The 19,419-nt window shown below is 39.2% G+C and overlaps 1 protein-coding gene across 2 annotated transcripts in view; it reads left to right on the top strand.

Annotated features, from left to right (window-relative positions):
- The window catches only part of LOC101859465 (solute carrier family 12 member 4), a 33,688-nt gene extending 19,254 nt beyond the window's left edge, over positions 1 to 14,434 (top strand). For both annotated transcript variants that reach the window (XM_005093176.2, XM_013079670.2), the window contains exons 17-27: positions 125 to 204; positions 1,515 to 1,603; positions 2,676 to 2,782; positions 3,702 to 3,815; positions 4,626 to 4,715; positions 5,123 to 5,214; positions 6,885 to 6,974; positions 8,505 to 8,549; positions 9,630 to 9,751; positions 11,899 to 12,029; positions 14,260 to 14,434. In XM_005093176.2, the coding sequence (XP_005093233.1) occupies positions 125 to 204; positions 1,515 to 1,603; positions 2,676 to 2,782; positions 3,702 to 3,815; positions 4,626 to 4,715; positions 5,123 to 5,214; positions 6,885 to 6,974; positions 8,505 to 8,549; positions 9,630 to 9,751; positions 11,899 to 12,029; positions 14,260 to 14,351 (1,052 nt within the window). In that variant the 3' untranslated portion in view covers positions 14,352 to 14,434. The remainder of the gene's footprint in view (positions 1 to 124; positions 205 to 1,514; positions 1,604 to 2,675; positions 2,783 to 3,701; positions 3,816 to 4,625; positions 4,716 to 5,122; positions 5,215 to 6,884; positions 6,975 to 8,504; positions 8,550 to 9,629; positions 9,752 to 11,898; positions 12,030 to 14,259) is intronic.
- Positions 14,435 to 19,419: the final 4,985 nt, after the last annotated feature.

The following is a 19,419-nucleotide window of genomic DNA, read 5'->3' as shown; positions in this document are numbered from 1 at the left end:
ATGTTTTAAAAAAATTTTGTTTTGAATGGAACAGAGAACATGATATTTTGCCCTAAATAATATCCTTATTCCGATTGTGTTGTAAGAAGTGCTGACAACTTCTGTTGGCTTTTTTTTTTCTCAGGTCGAGGCCTCACTATGTATGGCACCGTGATAAAAGGCAAGCTGAGTGAGATGTCAAAAGAGCAGGAGGAGCTGAGGACGGTAGGCCTATGGTCGTTTACACTGACATAATAACATGAGAGGCTGACCCGTCATAGCGCTGTCTTGTTATGTACTTTCTACTGTGACGTGGATGGTCTCATTGCGATGTCTATTTTTACCAACGGAGATCTTTTGCTTCTCTCACAGCTTTTCTCAATGCCATTCCTCATTGTTATAATTTTTAAACAGTGCATGTGATTCTAGGGTCATAATTACTTTACTGGGATTATAAATTGTTGTTTTCTTTTGAGAGTTCATCATTTTTGTCTTTCCCAACTGTTTTTGTGGGTGCTTATGTTAATGCACATTACTTATTTTACCGTTGGTTGGTAGGCGCCTTAGTATGGTCTGCTTGGTCTACTTCTTTTCTGCAAACTATTTTCCTGACTTGTCTGTAGCTAAGCTTGGCCACTATCAGTCTGGCTCGCCCTAGTCAACACATCCACGTAAGCATATGTCTTTGCAAATAAAATTAATGGGCCTCTTTCTTTTGAGATCTTTTCCTTCTGCTTCCTCCTAGATCTGTGCTCTGTCATGTGATTCAGTGTTTATCATTCTGTCTCAATAAACAACGTGACACCAGCAAATTTTGTAATGTTGTTAGTATAAATCACTCTGCCTACAGTCACTAAGTGGGTGGTTGGCGGGTGCTCTGGTGTGGTTTGCTCCTTTTTTCCTATCAAACATCTATCGTCCTTATCTCTCCTCCTTCTTTTTTGTGTTTGTTACTCTCTTGTAGCACCTCTAATCTTCAGCTTTTATATGAACCTTATTGAGTTGCAAGTGCCGTAAAACCTCTACTAAAACTAACTAAATGGCGTGACTTCAGCAAATTTTGTAATGTTGGTAGTATAAAGCACTCTGCCCACACTCACTAAAATGAGGAACATTAATGCTACTTAAATTGATATTTGTTCTCTTGAGTGTGTACTTTGAAACTGAGTGCTGTTTTCTAACACAATATTACTGCTTAGAGTGGGCCCCCTTGGTTCGGGTCCTGTCGTTCAAAGTGAGTTATTTGTGGGTGGTTGGCGGGTGCTCTGGTGTGGTTTGCTTCTTCTTTCCTATCAAACGTATACCATCCTTATCTCCCCTTTAATGTTTGTTACTCTCTTGTAACACCTCTAATCTTCTGGCGCTCATATGACTGTATGCTGATGCTGTTGCGAGTGCCGTAAAACACTTACTTAAACTAAAACTAACACAATCTTACTCCTTAAAGTGGACCCCCTTGGTTCTGATCCTGTCGTCCAAAGTGAGTTTATTTTTTTGTTCTACTTTTCACTTGGCATCGCTTTATTTGTCCTCAGAGAATAAGTGAATGCTTGAGCAATTCTGGAGTGAAAGGTTTTGTAGAGGTAGTGATCAACCCTTCTGTCACCGATGGTATGAGCTGTATGTAAGTAACATTGATAAGCTGATGGCCTGCTTGTGGGTGGTTGGCGGGTGCTCTGGTGTGGTTTGCTTCTTCTTTGCTATCAAACATCTATTGTCTTTTATCTCCCCTTCTTCTTTTTTTGTGTTTGTTACTCGATCCTTGTAACATCTCTAATCTTCGGCACAAATTCAAATTCCAAACATTGAAAACAGCAAGAAAAGATCAGATACATGATGTAAGTACTATTGTTAAAAGAATGAAGCAAGGTTTTTTTCTCTCTCTCCTTAAAAAGTTTGCTTATTGCGGGGTCAGAACGTTTAAACCGTGGCGTCGGTGGCCTAGTGGTTAGGCTCTCGGACTCGCAACCGTAAGGTCATGGGTTCGAATCCCGTCAGGGACCCGATGTTGTGTCCTTGGGAAAGGCACTTTACACGAATTTTCCTCACTTCACCCAGGTGGGAATGGGTACCCGGCTATAGACAGCGAAAGATCTTGTCAGTTTGTTAGTGTTTGAGCGCTTAATCAGCTGCTTGCACTGTATGCTTCCCGGGAAGCTGAGAATGTTTCGGAGTGTTCTATGGTCTGCTGGGGTAATAATATAGTGTAAAGCGCATAGAGCCTGCTGTTGAGCGGGGATATGCGCTATACAAATGCTATCTATTATTATTATTATTATTATTATTATTACTTATATGACTTTATTGTGTTGCAAGTGCTGTAAAACTCTTACTAAAACTGAACTGATTGCCTGCTTGTGGAGGTGACTTATTCTCTCTGAGCAGCTGTAACCAAGAATATTTATTTTGTTTGGTTTATTTGTGTGGGGTTTTTTTTACATTAGTGTTGAACAGGGTTTTATTACGGCTGTTGGAATTACAATCAAGGAAGAGAGTTCACTGTGTAGAATTTTTTGTGATTTCTACCAAAAATGCAGGTGTATGATGTATATTTTAGTGATTTCCCATTTAAGGGAAGATGAATTGGGGCAAAGGAGATAAAGGCCTGATACTTATTTTGTGATGAATTTCACTAGATTTCAGTGTGTAATCAAGACCTGATTCATGCAAGAATTTCGTTGTTTATTTCCTGCCAGGATTCAGTCGGCTGGACTGGGAGCGTTGAGACCAAACACCATCATCCTTGGGTGGCCACACGACTGGATAGAGAAGAGGAGCCTGACCTCTTATCAGATTTTTCTTGGTACGTCGGGAGCTTTACGTATATTCTCCAGATATTGTAAAGCTTATTCTGCACATCAAAGGCTGTTCATGGGTCACTCAAGTTATGTCACAGTCAGGATATTGGTTACCTCTTTATCTCCGAAGGAGGGAAGCCCACTATGTCGGGGCCCTTTTTTTGGTACTAAATCTAAAAATGACAAAAACGTCACTGAATTGGGCATTACATCGAAACACGTGAACCTATTTCGATAGTTCTTCATCTAATGAATGAATTCCCGATAAAAGAGTCCTGTTTTCAGCAATTGCCGAAAATTAATTTGATGTCGATGTCGTCATAAAGGAATGTGCCCAAGCTAATGCCAGCGGCTCACCGGCACAGTGGTTTTGACCACGAACCGCGAGAAGCGGCTTGCTGGAGATACAGAATTAAGGCTGTGAGGTCCTTTCATTTAGTCTGACAAAAGAATAAGTTACTTGTCCGACAAAAGTGTGTCAGGACATAAAAATTTTGTAGAACAGCCAGCAGTTTTGATAGAAATGCCCTTTTTTTTTCTAAACCAAATTCTTAAATAGAAAGCCCTTGCCCCCCACCCAAGAAAAATCTCTCTTTTCCCTAAGCTGCAGTCGAACATATATATTCTACTGTACAAATCCGTATGTTGATGGCTGTCATTTTGTTGTTGGTAATTATTTTGTAATAGACATTTAAATATTATAGACCAATATGTTTGTCGTACTTGTATTACTTCAGTATGGCTTTAAATATTTTCTTGTTTGTTTTTGTTCATAACGTGCACACTACTTGAAATGTACATTACCAATTGTTTTGGCATCAAGCTGTGAATATTAATCATCCTTTTTTTGGCCCTAAAAGAAGTTGTACTTTATGTTTTTGCTATTTCAAAAATCAATTTCTATGCTCTGTGATATTATTTCAGAAACCATGCGCAATGTAGCGCTGACAAAAAATGCGACCATCATTCTGAAGGCGTGTAGTTTCCCCAGTCATCTTGCTCGCATGTCTGGAACTATTGATGTGTGGTGGGTCGTCAATATCCTTTACCCATATGTGATGCTCTCTCTATGGGACATATCAAGTGGCCACTTTTAAATTAGATTTTCTGAAGGGCTTATTTGTTAAATGTGAGGGAGGGAGAGAAGATGAAATGGGAAACATGTCCATTGGCCACTTTAAAATTAGATTGTGTAAGGAGCTTGTTAGTTAAATGTGAGGGAGGGAGAGAAGATGAAATGGGAAACAAAAGGAGAGGAGGACACAAAGGAAAGTGAAACCCTTTGCCAAATGGTTAGAGAAAAGAAGACAAAGGAAATGTGAGACTTTTACCTCTGAGCCTTGATGCTCTCTATGTATTGTTCTACACTTGACAGGTTATTTCTTAGCCCCCTCCCCTCCCCTCCCCTCCCCTAAACAAAGGGAAAATATCTCACCCAGAGGCAAGTCATATTCTACACAATGTAAACAGTGGTGGTTACTTGTTCAATACTCCACCTTCATTACTACTAAGTAGTTTGCAATAGACTCTCAAACTCTATACAAAATGCATAAAATGTAACGAATAGTAATAGTATTGTTTGTGGCAAGAACTTGCCTTTTACATTAGCGAATACGGATATGTATATATATAAGAATATGGTACCGGCAGGCATGCAATGTTTATTTTCCTGGGAGTGATTTCAAACTTTTTCTGCTGTGATACTTCATTTTGACCCCTGAGTGTCAGAAAGGACAAAAGTTCCGTTGCTTTGTTTAATCACTATTGAATTAATTACATTTCTGCTAATTAATATCTAGCCATTTGGTACTGCTGGAGCAGAACAGTTTCCTTGACTGCTGGCTTCAGATGATGGAGGGATGCTTCTTCTCCTCGCCCACTTGCTGCGACGTAGCAAAACTTGGGGGAAATGCAAGCTGCGCCTTTTCTCTGTGGCCCGTATCCTTGCTTTTCATTCTGACCCTATATACACTTTTTATCACAGGGTAACATTTTTAAACAATGTAAATATGATTTTGTTGTCCTGGAGTTTAGGAGGAAAGAAGAGATTAGGTCATCCTTGGTACTCAGTGTGCACTGTTTCAAGGCTGCCTTAGTACAAATAAGGGGAAGGCTACTTCCTGATATCAGCTGGCTGGCAGAGGTCCTCTCTTGAATAAAGAAGTACGGAATATTTGTAAAGATTAATTGTAAGTGACTGATGACTGATTCTTACTACTATTATCTTTAAGCACCTAAAAGAAAAAAAGCAAGAAATATGAAGTAACAGTTTCAAAGTTATGACAGATGGTGCACCCACCAACAATTGCCTGCATGTTTTAGTTCACCTTAACTCTGACCATCAGAGGAGGAAGACAATACCGTTCAAATCAAAAAGGACCTGAAGACGTACCTGTACGAGCTGCGGGTGGAGGGCACAGTGGAAGTGGTTGAGATGGTAGGGTAATGATGTCGTGGTTGAGTTGGTAGGGTAATGATGTCGTGGTTGAGGTGGTAGGGTAATGATGTCATGGTTGAGATGGTAGGGTAATGATGTAATGGTTGAGATGGTAGGGTAATGATGTGAGATGGTAAGGTAATGATGTCATGGTTGAGATGGTAGGGTAATGATGTCGTGGTTGAGATGGTAGGGTAATGATGTCATGGTTGAGATGGTAGGGTAATGATGTCATAGTTGAGATGGTAGGGTAATGATGTCATGGTTGAGATGATAGGGTAATGATGTCGTGGTTGTTGTCTTCCTAGAGGAATGTGAGACATTGTGAAATCAGGTGCTCGTCAAAATAATGGAAATCAAAGAAACCGACATTTTGTCCTGGCCGTTGGCCTTTTTTTTTTCTTTTTTTTTTGAGAATTTTCTTTTTTTAGGTTTATGGCCATTTACAAACATTTATGTACAGATTTTACTTTTTTTTTAAACGTTGGTCGAAGCCACTAAAAATTAAAAATTTGCAGTTTCCAAAGACATTCAATCGTTTGAAGTTGCCAAACTTTGGCGTCCGTTTTCTCACTAGTTTAACCTCCGAAACCATGTGACCCCTACCTCTTTCAATTGAAAATATCTCGACTTCTATTCAAGATAGATGCATAATTTTTTTCATTGAAAGCGAGACAAATGGACAAGCAATAGCTCCACAAGCCCCAACATTGATGAGCACCTGATTCCACCACTTTTTGACTCCTGATTTCACCACAACGCCTCACATATTATTTTGAAAGAGGTGTCAAGGTTCTGAAGATCTTTTGCTCTTTTGAGCCTATAGCTGTAGCGTTCCTCTTTTTGATGCCATTTTCCTATTCCCATTTGTGTCTTATGTGTCATGACGTGGTGGAATTATGCACTCGTTAATTTTCGGGCACGTGCAGTTAGAGGTATCTTTCTTAATGAAACTTGTTCATTTGTCTTGCTTTCAGTGAAAAAAGGACATTAAAGATGTTGAGCCAAAAAATGAAAATTCGAGAAAACACTGTCCATAACATGCCATTTTCTTTGATTTGTGAGGCAGCGTGGTGGAATCATGCTCTCGTCAATTTTTGGGCATATAGAGCTATTGGTATCATCTTAAAGCTTGTTCACATGTGTTTATTAGGATGAAAAAAACATCCATTTATCTTGAATACAAGTCAAGATATTTGCAAAAGAAGGATGTGAGGGTCACCTTTTTTTAGAGGTAAAATTAGTGAGAAAATCGCCGCCAAAGATTAGTTATTTCCTTATCTTAAGAGTCCGTGGTAACTGAAAATTTACATTTTTTGTACCTTTAATCAACGTTTTTCAGAAAAATCCAAACAGAAATGAGTTCTTTAATGGGAATGAAAGGTGTTGAGCCAAAAAACAAAACTTTGATAAAAATTCACAAACCTTCGGAAAAATGCAAGTTTCTTCACTTTGATTATTTTGACGAGAGCCTGATTCCACCATGCTGCCTCACATTTCATTATTTAGAAGAATGCATGATTTCATCACGATGCTTCACATTATAAATTATTAGTAGAGATGTCAAGCAAGATTCTCAAGATCTTTTGCCCTTTTGAGCCTAGCTGTTGCGTTTTCATTAAACATTTTAATATAATTTTACCAATTTCTCTTTGTTCATGGCTCTGTAGGCAGCTGATGACATGTCGGCGTACGTCTATGAGAGGACTCTGAAGATGGAGCAGAGGACTCGAATGTTACAAAGCTTGATAAGGAAAAAAGTGAGTACCAGTATCAAAACTTTTCTGATTTATTGTCTGGGAAAATTGGCAGTTTTTTTCATCCCTTGGTAGTTCCACGAAGATTGGCATAAGATTTAGTAAATTAACCAAGAGGTCTTTTAATGAAGATTGTGATTCAATTTAGGTTCATCTAGAAAGTTATTAACTTTTTTTTTAAAAGATCCCTTTTCATGATCAAACATTTTCTTTTCCAAGGAAGCATGTCCTTTCAGAGAATATCCCAGATGACATCCTCTCTTGAAACTGTTTTTCTCTCTGCTGTATATTCAGCCCCCTCCTTCTTGTCTTCTGTTGCTCAACGTTTTCTTGACATTTTCTTTTTGGGTCTGTGAGTGGTTGGCAGGTGCCCTGCGTGGTTTGGTCCTTCTTTCCAATCAACTATCTATCGTCCTTATCTCTCCTTCTTTTGTCTGTATGTTACTCTCTTGCAACACCTCTAATCTTGGGCACTTATCATCATCATCCAATGCCAGATCTACGACAGACATCGGCGATCATGGTTCTCCACTCATTCCTTTGCTCGGATGCTCTCAAAAAAGCTATGTTTCCCTGATCTTTCCCTGTTACCCATTTGTTTAGGTTCCCTAAGTATGTTGTTCTGGGCCTACCCCTGCCTCATTTGCCCTCAATTTTGCCAGTGAGAGCTAGATGTTCAAGACCCTTATGTCTATTCAAGTGTCCCAAAAACTGCATTTGTCGTTTCCTGATTGTTTTTAACATTGAGCATCCCACATATAATTGCATGTGCCATAAAACTCTTACTAAACAGCTTTTTGGGTCTCCTCTGCCATGTTTTCCTGGAAATTTTCCTTTTCAGAATTGCTGTACCTCTGTATCTGACATACAATACAAGCAATATTTGCCCCCCACCTGGGCAGTGCTACTGACTGAAGTTGTCTTTAGGCCATTCCCAAAAGCGAGATAATAACACTCTTGTATGCACAGTAGAATTGTAAATGGGCTGATTTATCAATGTCATGCTCCTACAGTGCCGAAGCAACAGGGGAAACTGCTGCTTTTTTCCCCTCGTCCTTACTATCGTCAGTTGTCCTCTCCTTTTGTATGTTTGTCAGTCTCTTGTGAACTGCTATTTCTGGTGTGCCTTGATAGTCGAAGCAGACTTTGTGCTGTTGAGGCAAGAGAGGCGAGCAGAGTAAGCCTGATTCCCCGTTTGGACTTCTCTGTTGACGTCCACCCCTTGGTGCTCATGACTTTATGTTGCGAGTGCCGTTAAAAAACGAAAAGCTATATTTTGTTCCCGATATTACCTATATTGTTGCTGTATAAATTAAAAAGTGTGCCATGAGTAAGAAATACGTCTTTCCTGTCTCTTTGTATCCTTTGTCTGTTATCTTGCTGTTTCTTGTTACCACATGATCTTTGCACCAATAAGGAAAGAAAGATGAAATAAGAGAAAAAAAGAGGTGAAATACAGTAGAAAATATTTCTCGTCTTCTGTTGGCTGTAAAACTTGATGATTTCTCTTTATTTTCTCTTTTTATTCTTTAGACGAGTATTGTGCCAGTACCATTGGGCTCACAGAGAAAGATTTTGGTGAGTTGTTAGAGAAATCTTAGAATTATAAGGGATGTACCTAGTTGTTGTTTATTAAGTATAGTTATTGAAATGTCGACAGCTTTTAAAATGGACTGGGTATATATTCCACTCCCTTTAACATACTGAATTCAAAACTCAAATTTGAAAATCTTATTCTTTCTTCATAACATCTCATGACACTGATCAAAATAATCAACCATCCGTATGTTTCCATAAAAAGTGTAATTGGTCATCGTTTTGTTTTTTGCTGATTGCAACATGGAATTCTCCTCATTATTATTATACTTGTTTTTTAGTAAGTGTTTTACGGCGCTCGCAACTGCGTATGGTCATATGAGCGTGTGGGACACATTAAACACTTTCAGTTGCAAGGAAATTTTGAGTTTAGCCCGGGTGGTGGACGAAGCCTATTATTGTACAATATAAGGGAGTGCAGATAATGTGTAGAATGAGTCTTACCCAATTTATTTTGTATAAGTTTTAATGTTTTCATAACCACTGGTGTCACTAATTGGTGGAAAATAAACTTTAAAAAAATATATTTCCCATCTCTGATGAGATAACTTCCATGTTTATTTTTCTAATGGCCAAACTGCCACTGTGTATGAATATCAAAAGAATGTCCATGAACTTGAGAAAGATACAAAGTTAAGAGTAGGTTTGGCTGCATTTTTTTTTTTTTTTTCTTTTAATCTCAATGAACATTTCACTGAATTTCTTGATAGTAGGCCTATAATTCAGTGTGCTGAATGAAGGATATGTACAACTTTTTTTAATCTAAAGAAAAGAAGTCAGTCTCTAAGAAATATAAAGAAAATAAAAGCATCTTCAACTTTTATTTGTTTGTAACTTTACTAGTAATAAGGTGTTTCCATCTTCCACTCGTAAAACTACCACTGAATTTTGAGAATGAAAACATTTACCCACAAGGTTATGGAATGTTTTCTTCAGGAATTTAATTCTATGCTTGTATTTGTTTCTTTCTTGCTCATAATAACTACAATTTTAGAAACTGTAATTAGGATATTCAATGAGAGTTTTTAAAAATTTATATAGAAATGTTTAATTTTTTTACAGGAAAAAAAAGAAGTGCAGTCTGTTCTTGAAAATGCTCGCAGTGCTTTTGACTTTGGTAAGCGCAAGGAAGATTTCTCATCACAAACTGATATGATCAGCTCCCCACAGAAAGCACCTCCCAGGTACTGATTACAGGGATGAAGGGGGGAGGGGGGGGGGGTTGATTTTGTCCTCGTGAGTGATATGACAAGATGTACTTCCTCAGAAATGACACAGCCTTGGAGTGTTCTCCACTAGACACTGTCTCGCCAGGGAAATTTGCTGTGGTCTCTGAATCTGTCCCCGTGGTTTTATGCACCCCGCATAATTTAGCAAAATCTGATCATTTTTTGCATAATTTCTGATTCTTTTCCTTAATCATTCTTTGTTAAAATTAACAGAATCGCATAATTTGACACTTTTGGGCTCAGTTTGCATATTTTCAGAATTTTTTTTTTCATAAAACGACGAGGACAGCTGAATTCCTGAGAAAAGAAATCATGTCTTTTTTGTTGTAGCTTAAAAAGGCACACAATGTAAATGTTCCACAGAATGTAGAAGTTATGGTGATCTCCAAGCTCCGGAGACTTCTGTTCTAGTGAAGTGTAGTAAAAATACAATGGGATAGGGACTAGTTCCTGCATTTAGCTGTGAAACAGTTTTTCTTTTTCTTTTTTCTTTTGTTCATGGTATTTTCTAGTCTTAAGAAAAAAAAGGATAGAAATGACAACAGAAAAAGGAGAGTGAGTGATGGGAGGTGGTGGATTGAGAGAAGGCCGTGAATAAGACAGAGGGTCAGAAAGTTTGGATGTATTATTATTTGGTCATAAAATGTTATTTGACATAGTAATAAATAGCATTTGTATAGCGCATATCCCCGCTCAACAGCTGGCTCTATGCGCTTTACACTATATTATTATTACCCCAGCAGACCATAGAATACTCCGAAACATTCTCAGCTTCCCGGGAAGCATACAGTGCAAGCAGCTGATTAAGCGCTCAAACACTAACAAACTGACAAGATCTTTCGCTGTCTATAGCCGGGTACCCATTCCCACCTGGGTGAAGTGAGGAAAATTCGTGTAAAGTGCCTTTCCCAAGGACACAACGTCGGGCCCCTGACGGGATTCGAACCCATGACCTTACGGTTGCGAGTCCGAGAGCCTAACCACTAGGCCACCAACGCCACATAGTATTATGCCCTATATGAACAATCCAATGCTGTTTCCAGGTTTTTCCTCTTGCTTGATTGCTCAAGCTTTTTCAAGTTTTGTGGACTTCTAGAACAAATGGAAAGAGTACTCTGTACATTAATAAATTTTTCCTTATGTAGTTTTTGTCTAGGAACCATGAAGAATATCACGGAGGAAGGGGGGGAGGGGAAGGGGTTGTGATTATCTAATAAAGTAACTGAATATTACTCCGTTACCTCACCTGTTGCTGCCAATTTGTTTTTTTTACTGATAGGTAACTTGGCTAAGGTGTTCAAAATCTTTGGTCCGAAGGGAGTACGTTTAGTGACATCTTATTTTATTTTTCCAATACTCACTTCTGCACTTCAGCACACATATAATATACAGCATACACACTCTGAGCAAAAGAGGCTTTAAAATTCAACACAATTTCCACTGTTTGTTATGTATGTTTGTAATTTTTAGAAAGACCATTAAAATATTTATGACTTGGTTTGAGGCTTTCGTTACTTTTGACTTATTGAAAGAGAAATAGTCACTCTTCTTCTACTGTTACAACCCCTCTCACTCTTCCACTACTGTTACAACCCCTCTCACTCTTCCACTACTGTTACAACCCCTCTCACTCTTCCACTACTGTTACAACCCCTCTCACTCTTCCACTACTGTTACAACCCCTCTCACTCTTCCACTACTGTTACAACCCCTCTCACTTTTCCCCTTCTTCACCACCCTTAGGATTAGCTGTTGCTTTGATTTATCAAGTCAAGTGCACACTTGCCAACTGTCCCGGATTTAGCAATCGAGAATTTGACTGTGATGTTATAACTCGTGGTGTCCCTGATTGTGTTTTGTGAAAGTTGGGAAGTCGGTGGTTTGCAGGTGCTCTGGTGTGGTCTGCTCCTTCATTTCTATCAAACGTCTATCGTCTTTGTCTCTCCTCCTTCTTTTTTGTGTTTGTTACTCTCTTGTGACTCCTCTAATCTTCGGCACTTATATGACCTTATTCTGTTGCAAGGGCTATAAAACTTTAACTAAAACTAAAAGTTGGCAAGCCTGAAAATATATTAATTATCTACTATCACGTTTTATTGCAGCTCAGAGAACTTGAGGCACATGAACACAGCCATTGGGCTGAACAAGTTGATCAAGGAGAGGTCCAGTCAGGCAGATCTGGTGATCCTCAACCTGCCATGTGTGCCTGAGAGCTCCAAAGGACAGGCCAATTGTATCCTTTTTGATATTTGACATGAAGATCTATACATATATGGAGAAAGAAAGCTGAATGTTGTAGTTGTGCTTAATACTTTGCCATCATATTTTGGAGAAAATCCAAAGAAACTGGGTGGTAGTGGTAAGCATCGCCAATCGGCGAGATGAGGCGGCAAAGTGTTACGCTTTTCATCTGTATTAAAATGTCATTATGAATGGTAAAATCCTTACAACACCGAGTTCTTTTTAAAAAAATGTAATATTTGTGAGGCAGCGTGCTGGAATCAGGCTGTCGTCAAAATAATCAAAATGAAGAAACTTGCATTTTTCGGCAGGTTTGTGAATTTTTATTAAATTTTTCTTTTTTGGCTTAACACCTTTCATGCCCATTAAAGAACTAATTTCTGAGTGGATTTTTCTGAAAAACGTTGATTAAATGCACAGAGAATGTCTGTTACTATGGACTCTTAAGCTAAGGAAATAACTAACCTTTGGTGTCCATTTTCTCACTAATTTTACTTCTGAAAACAGGTGACCCCCACCTCCTTCTTTCGTAAATATCTCGATTTGTCTTCAAGTTAAATGGATACTTTTTTCATCCAAGTAAAGACAAGTGAACAAGCTTTAAGATGACACCAATGACTCGGCATGCCCAAAAATTGACGAGAGCCTGATTCCACCATGCTGCTTCACATTTAATTTGTGAAACTTGATACAATTTTGTCGCCACCCGGTGGGAGCAGGATTCATCAATTTTGGGCAAATGAAGTTACTGGTATCGTCTTAAAACTTGGTTCATTTGTCTTGCTTTTGATAGGAAATAATCCATCTATCTTGGATTTGCAATTGAAAGAGGTTGAGTGGTGTTACACAGGGAAAAAAAGAGAGAAAATGGCTGCAAATGTTTAGTTTCTTCCCTTAAGAGCCTTTTGAAATACGAATGTACATGTTTTGAGCTTATAATCAACTTTTTTTTGTAAAATCTGCTCCCAGATGTGTTTATAAATGGACATTTAATTTGTTGAGACCAAAACAAAAATTTGATAAAAATTGCCCAACGAATGGAAAAATGTTTGTTTCTCCAATTTCAATATTTTGATGAGAGCCTAATTTCCCCATAATGCCACACATTTACTTGTAGAACAACTGCATGTGTCAGAATTGTCTATAGTGTCACCAAAACTCTGGAATTTTTAAAAAATCATGTATAAAATAGGGCTCTTTTTCTTATCATCATAAAGAAGTGATGTACTGATGTACAATAACATAGTAGCAGGGCCGTCGAGAGCCTTGTCGGGCCCTGGGGCAGCGATCACCTTCGGGCCCCTCCTCCCCGCGGTCTCACCCACCCTCACATGCAATTTAATAACCCAACATAAGACATAGGCATATATAATCACTTCACTGTAGCATATCTATTACATACCAACATACGCTCTCTCTCTCTTTCTCTCTCTCTCTCTTTCTCTCTTTCTCTCTCTTTTTTCTCTCTCTTTTCCCCTTGCTTGCGGGCCCCCCAAACCCCCGGGCCCCGGGGCATTGGCCCCCCCTGACCCCCCCTCTCGACAGGCCTACATAGTTGTTGCAGTGCAGACCTTGCTTTTCGGCTATGGTTAGTGTGTCTTGCCTATGTCTAGTACTCCTCCGTGACTAGCCAACTCTTTGCCACCGCTTGCAGAAGAAACGAGTTCAATTCTTGAAACTGGCTGGTTGGCAGGTGTTCTGGTGTGGTATTCTTCTTCTTTCCTATCAAACATCTATAGTCTTTATCTCCTCTCCTTCTTTTTTGTGTTTGTTACTCCCTTGTAACATCTCTAATCTTTGGCACTTATATACCAACTGCTCACAGGCATAGCAGTTCCGACAACAAGCCGCTGAGAAGGGCTTGCCGGAAATAAGGAGTTAACCCTGTCCGTATGTCGTGTTTTACTATCGTATCCATACGACGTGGGGAACTCTGTGCCACCACTTTCCAAAAAGGAAATTTACTCGTTAATCCGATCCGTACGCTTTGCATAGCGCTCTGTCAAAATGATGTTTTGAGAAATACAGAAAATTTCAAATAGATCTTCGTACTAGAAATATTCTAACATGTGAAGAATACAACCCTGGGGGTACAAAATGACTCCAGGGCGTACGGATAGGGTTAATGATCTAAATTGTTTTGAATGGGACGTAAAGCACAAAATGATTATAGTTTTTAGAACCACTTGAATTTTTTTTTCTTCCTTGACACATTTGACAAGACATGTCTTTTCTAGAAGTCCTCACTGAAAGCATAGAGCGCATTCTGCTGGTGCGAGGCACAGGAAATGAGGTCATCACTGCCTTCAACTAACGATGTGATCCCTCCAGGGCAGTGCCTCTGACTGTAGTGTCTTTAGGTCATTCCCAAATAGGGGACATTTCTCGTTCAAGCACAGTAGAATTGTAAATGGGCTGATTCATGTCACGCTCACAACTGTGCCTGATCTACAACAGGGAACTGCTGCTTTTTCTTTCCTAATCCTTACTATAGTCGTTTTCCTCTACTTCTTTTGTATGTTTGTCACTCTCTTGTGACCTGCTATTTCCGGGGTGCCTTGATAGTCGAAGCAGATCTTGTGCTGTTGAAGCTAGAGAGGTGAGCAGAGTAAGTCTGATTCCCTGTAAAGACTTCTCTGTTGACACCCACCCCTTGGCGCTCATGTGACCTTATGCAGTTGCGAGCGCCGTAAAACCCTGTACTATAATAATAATAATAATAACGATGTGGCCAGTGACAACTGAGAGTACATTCCGTTGAAATCTGCTTCATGTTGCACTGTTTTAAACATGAGAGGAGGGTATTGATGTATTCTTACTCAGGTTACTCACTTGACACTTGAGGCACCTGCACATCTCCATGCTGTGATGAGATGAAAGTGGTGGTTGGCAGGTGCTCTGGTGTGGTTTGCTTCTTCTTTCCTATCAAACATCTAGCGTCCTTATCTCCCTCTTCTTAAATATGTTTGTTACTCTCTTTTGTAACACCTCTAATCTTCTGGTGCTCATATGAACTTGTGCAGTTGTGAGCACCGTAAAACCTCTACTAAAAGAACTAAAGAAGAGATTAAATATTTGGCAGGTTCTTTCATTTCCCTTAACATTGAACATTTTTGCGAAATTATTTGTTTTGTTTGTGGTCTGTAAAGATAAATGAATGAAGAGATGCATAATTTTAAATGTCTCCAGTTGTTCTGAACTTATTTTAACTCTATAAATGCTGTGAAGACAAAAACTGTTTTGGTGGGTGGGTGGCGGGTGTTGTAATGTGGTTTGCAATCTTATGATCATCTTATCTTAGCTTGTGCACATTGAAGTCTGGTCCAGCAGTTGACCTAGCCTAGTACACACTTCTGGGGTCTTCACTCTCTGTGGGGCCACAGGTGAGTCGCCTCGATCTCATGCAAGAAAGATGGCTTTTCATGCATTTTGTGAATGAAGGGGCTAAAATTTACTTTTATCTTTGAACACCTAGAAACAAGCTCAAGGCCCAGGATAAATAGTTTCTTCATTTGAGATTCGAAGGTTTATGAAAATGACATTATTAATTTCACCTTGTCTTTTTGTCCTAACTGACACTTCCCCCTTTACAGATTACTATAGTGCATGCTTGACTATGCCGGGTTTTCAGCTTTCATTTATGAATGTCTTCTTCACTTGAGTCAAGTCTTGGCATTTACCAGAGCTTCCGGCAATTAGACTTTGCACAATTGCATGACTCCTCAACAGATGCCTTTTTAAAAAAAAAACAATTTAGAAAGGTGTAAATCCTGACATTGATTTTTCTTCTTTTATATTTTTTTTGTTCTGTCTGGGATACTACATTCTGTTTGTCATGTTTGTTGTCCCAAAATAACTTGCCCTAGTAGAACTATTGAAGAGTAAAAAGAAGGATCCTCGGCAACATTTTGGAGAGAGCAACGGAGCATCAATGGACATGTCTGGAGTGCACGGATGTTGCTTCCTGAAACAACAAGAGCAAGAGTAAAAAGAAAAGCCTGCTTAGTAAATTGTGATAGAAGTTTTTGATTTCAGACTATTCCTCAAGGTTGCTCAAATGAAACAAAAAGAGCTGAATATGTTTATAAGGTGCATGGATATAATTCTGCAAAAGCTTGCAAATTTCGTATATCATGATTTTTAAAAAAATGTTATGGGGAAAAATGTTATGTTATAATATGAACTTGCTTTCATGGGATATGTGCTGTCTGAGATGTTTCTGTCCACAACCATTGGTTTTTAAATCCGTCAATTTTCAGGGTTTTGGATTGTTTTGTTTTTTGTTTTGTTTGGTTTTTAAAGAAAATGGTGACAATGTTAATCTCAGATTACTAATCTATGCATTATAATTGGTAATTTAAAAAAGTAAAACCTTAAAAAATCTTTTTGGTAAGCTAGAATGTTTGCTGCCTGTTTTGTTTTTTTCTCCTTTTTTTCTTTTGAATTAAGTTGTTTTACTTCTCATTTATCATTAAAATTTATTTGATATTTCAGCACTGTCTTTGTGTGTGATTTCGTGAAATGGACATTTGTATATTTTTCTGTTGAAGTGTTTCTGTTGTCTGCTGTGTCTCCTACCTTGGTAAGTTGTTGTAATTATCTGCAGAATATGGTGTGATTTCCTTACTTCTTTCCGCGGGTGGTTGGTGGGTGCTCTGATGTGGTTTGCTCCTTCTTTCCTATAAAAATCTATTGTCTCTATCTCCTTTCCTTCTTTTTTATGTTTGTTTCTCTCTTGTAACACCTCTTATCTTCTGGCGCTCATTTGACCTTAAATGCAGTTGCGAGCGCCGTAAAACCTCACTAAAACTAAAATCTTCGGCACTTATATGACCTTTTTGTGTTTCAAGTGCTGTAAAAGTCTTACTAAAACTTTAAAAAAACTGAGTTCTTTCCCATTACGGGGGGGGGGGGTTGGTTTAGTAATAATGAATATCATTTGTATAGCATAGCCCCACTCGATAGCAAGCTCTGTGCACTTTACATAATACTGTTACAACACCATAACACTCGGATACATTCTCAGCTTCCTGGAAGCCTACGGGACAGCGTATGATAAAGCGCTCAAACACTAACAGACTGACAAGATCTTTCGCTGTCTATAGTCAGGTACCAATTCCCCACGAGAGTAAAGTGAGGAAAATTTAAGTAAAATTCCTTTCCCAAGGACACAACAAGGGGCCCCTGACAGCACTCGACCCCACGACCTTACTGTCCGTCTATTTCTGTAATATTGTGTCAGATTTACCCAGTTTGACGCTTTTACATAAAGTTCAGACTCGATCCTGGCAGATAAGGCAACACAGATCGGAAACACATCCGACTAAAATGATGAGTCTTGCAAAAAGTGTCAGTCTGGCCAGTCTGTCTGCCACCTTAAATTCCTTTATTTTCAACAATACAACCCAAGGATAGAGTTTATTGATGAGTTTTAAATTATGGACTCGGGGGGACAATAATTGTGAGACAGCGTGGTGAAATCATGCCTGGACAAAAAAATCAAAATGAAGAAACTGGCATTTTTCCATAGGTTTGTGAATTTTTATCGATTTTTCATTTTTTGGCTAAACACCTTTCATTTTCATGCCCATTAAAGAACGCATTTCTGTGTCGATTTTACCGAAAAATATTGCTTAAAGTTAAAGGCTCAACAAATGTCAATTTTCAGTTTCCACGGACTATCGAGCGGCCCTATTCTTACTAATTTTACCTCTTCATAAACCAGATGATCCTCACCTCCTTCATTCGCAGATATCTCAAATTCTATTCAAGATAATGGGATATTTTTTTTCCTCCAAAGGAAGACAAATGAACAAGCTTTATTAAGGTGATACCAATAACTCTACATGCCCTAAAATTGACTAAACTAGCACCTGATTCCACCGTGTCGTGACGCAATAAACACATCTGTGTGTTTCAAATAGCGATGTCTTGGAGTGATGGACATGGTTCAAAACTGATGGTTCTTTCTGGAACGTTGGGTTTTCCAGCCACCTGGCACTGTCGTCACATTGGCATTTAAGAGGGACGCTATGTGGAGGTCCTGCCCCCCCCCCCCCCACGCTTGCAGTACTTATAGAGTTTAGTTTAGGCGCGTTTGACATGTAGTGTATTTCACATGTATTCAAAGGCTAGCAGAGTTCAAAATGGCCTTTTAACCCTATCCGTAGGTCGTGTTTTACTATCGTTTATTCGTATCCACACGACATGGAGAACTCTGCGCCACCACTTTCCAAAAAGAAAATTACTCGTTAATCCGATCCGTACGATTTGCACAGTTGTCTGTCAAAATGATTTTTTGAGAAATACTGAAAATTTCAAAGAGATCTTCGCACTAGAAGTATTCTAAACTGAAGAATACAACCCCGGGGTACCAAATGACCCCAGGACGTACGGACTAACTTCAGACGACTTTTGGCTGTGATTCTCTGTAAAGAATAATACCTCAAAGTGAAAATAAAGTAGGCCCCTATGAATGAGACAGAATGCATAACATTTATAAAGAAAAAATGAATAGGGCCTATTCTAAAAACGAATTTTTGCATGGATTGGGTAGCCGGTCTCTGTTAGGAAGCAAAGAAGTTGCCTTTGTTTCCTCTAAGGTGTTAACCATAAATATTAAAAGGCGATGTTGGGATAGGGGGAAAGGGGAGGGGAGTGGCTCGAGAAAAATCCCCTTTATAACATTTCAGGTTCTCTCTGTTAGTGCGACCAAAGAGAGTATACCCTACGGAGAGCAGTATCTTTCTGTCCCCCTTGTTTTATGTAAGAAAAATTCTGAAATAATGCTAACTCAGCCCAAAAATGTGAAATTATGCGATTCTGTTAATTTTAACAAAGAATGATAAAGGAAAATAATCAGAAATTATGCCCAAAAAAATGATCAAATTATGCGGGGTGCATAAAACCAGGGGGACAGAATAGGGGGGAAGGCGCTGGGAGAATAGATCGAGAAAAATCCCCTTTATAACAGTTCACGTTCTCTCTGTTAGGGTAACCAAAGATAGAACACGTATACCCTGCGGAGAGTATCTTTGGTGTAACACTGTTTCTCCCCCCCCCTTCTCTCTCTCTCCCTTTCTCTCTCTCCCTCTCTCTCCCTCTCTCTCTCTCTCTCTTTCCTCTCTATCGGTCTATCTCTCTCCTCCCTTTCTCCCCCTATCTCTCACTTTCTCTCCCTCCCTCCATCTCTCTCTCCCCCCATCTCTCTCTCTTTCCTCTCTATCTCTCTCCTCCTCTCTTTCCTCTCTCTTTCTCTCTCTCTCTCTCTCTCTCTCTCCCTCTCTTTCTCTCTCTCTCGCCCCTCCCCCTCTCTCTGTCCCCCCCACTCTCTCTCTTTCCCCCTCTCTCTCTTTCTCCCTCTCCCCCCCCTCTCTCTCTCT

This window comes from Aplysia californica, unplaced genomic scaffold (genome assembly GCF_000002075.1).
Source record: "Aplysia californica isolate F4 #8 unplaced genomic scaffold, AplCal3.0 scaffold00059, whole genome shotgun sequence".
Classification (NCBI taxonomy): Eukaryota; Metazoa; Mollusca; class Gastropoda; order Aplysiida; family Aplysiidae; genus Aplysia; species Aplysia californica.
This window is presented reverse-complemented; position numbering and strand designations above follow the sequence as displayed.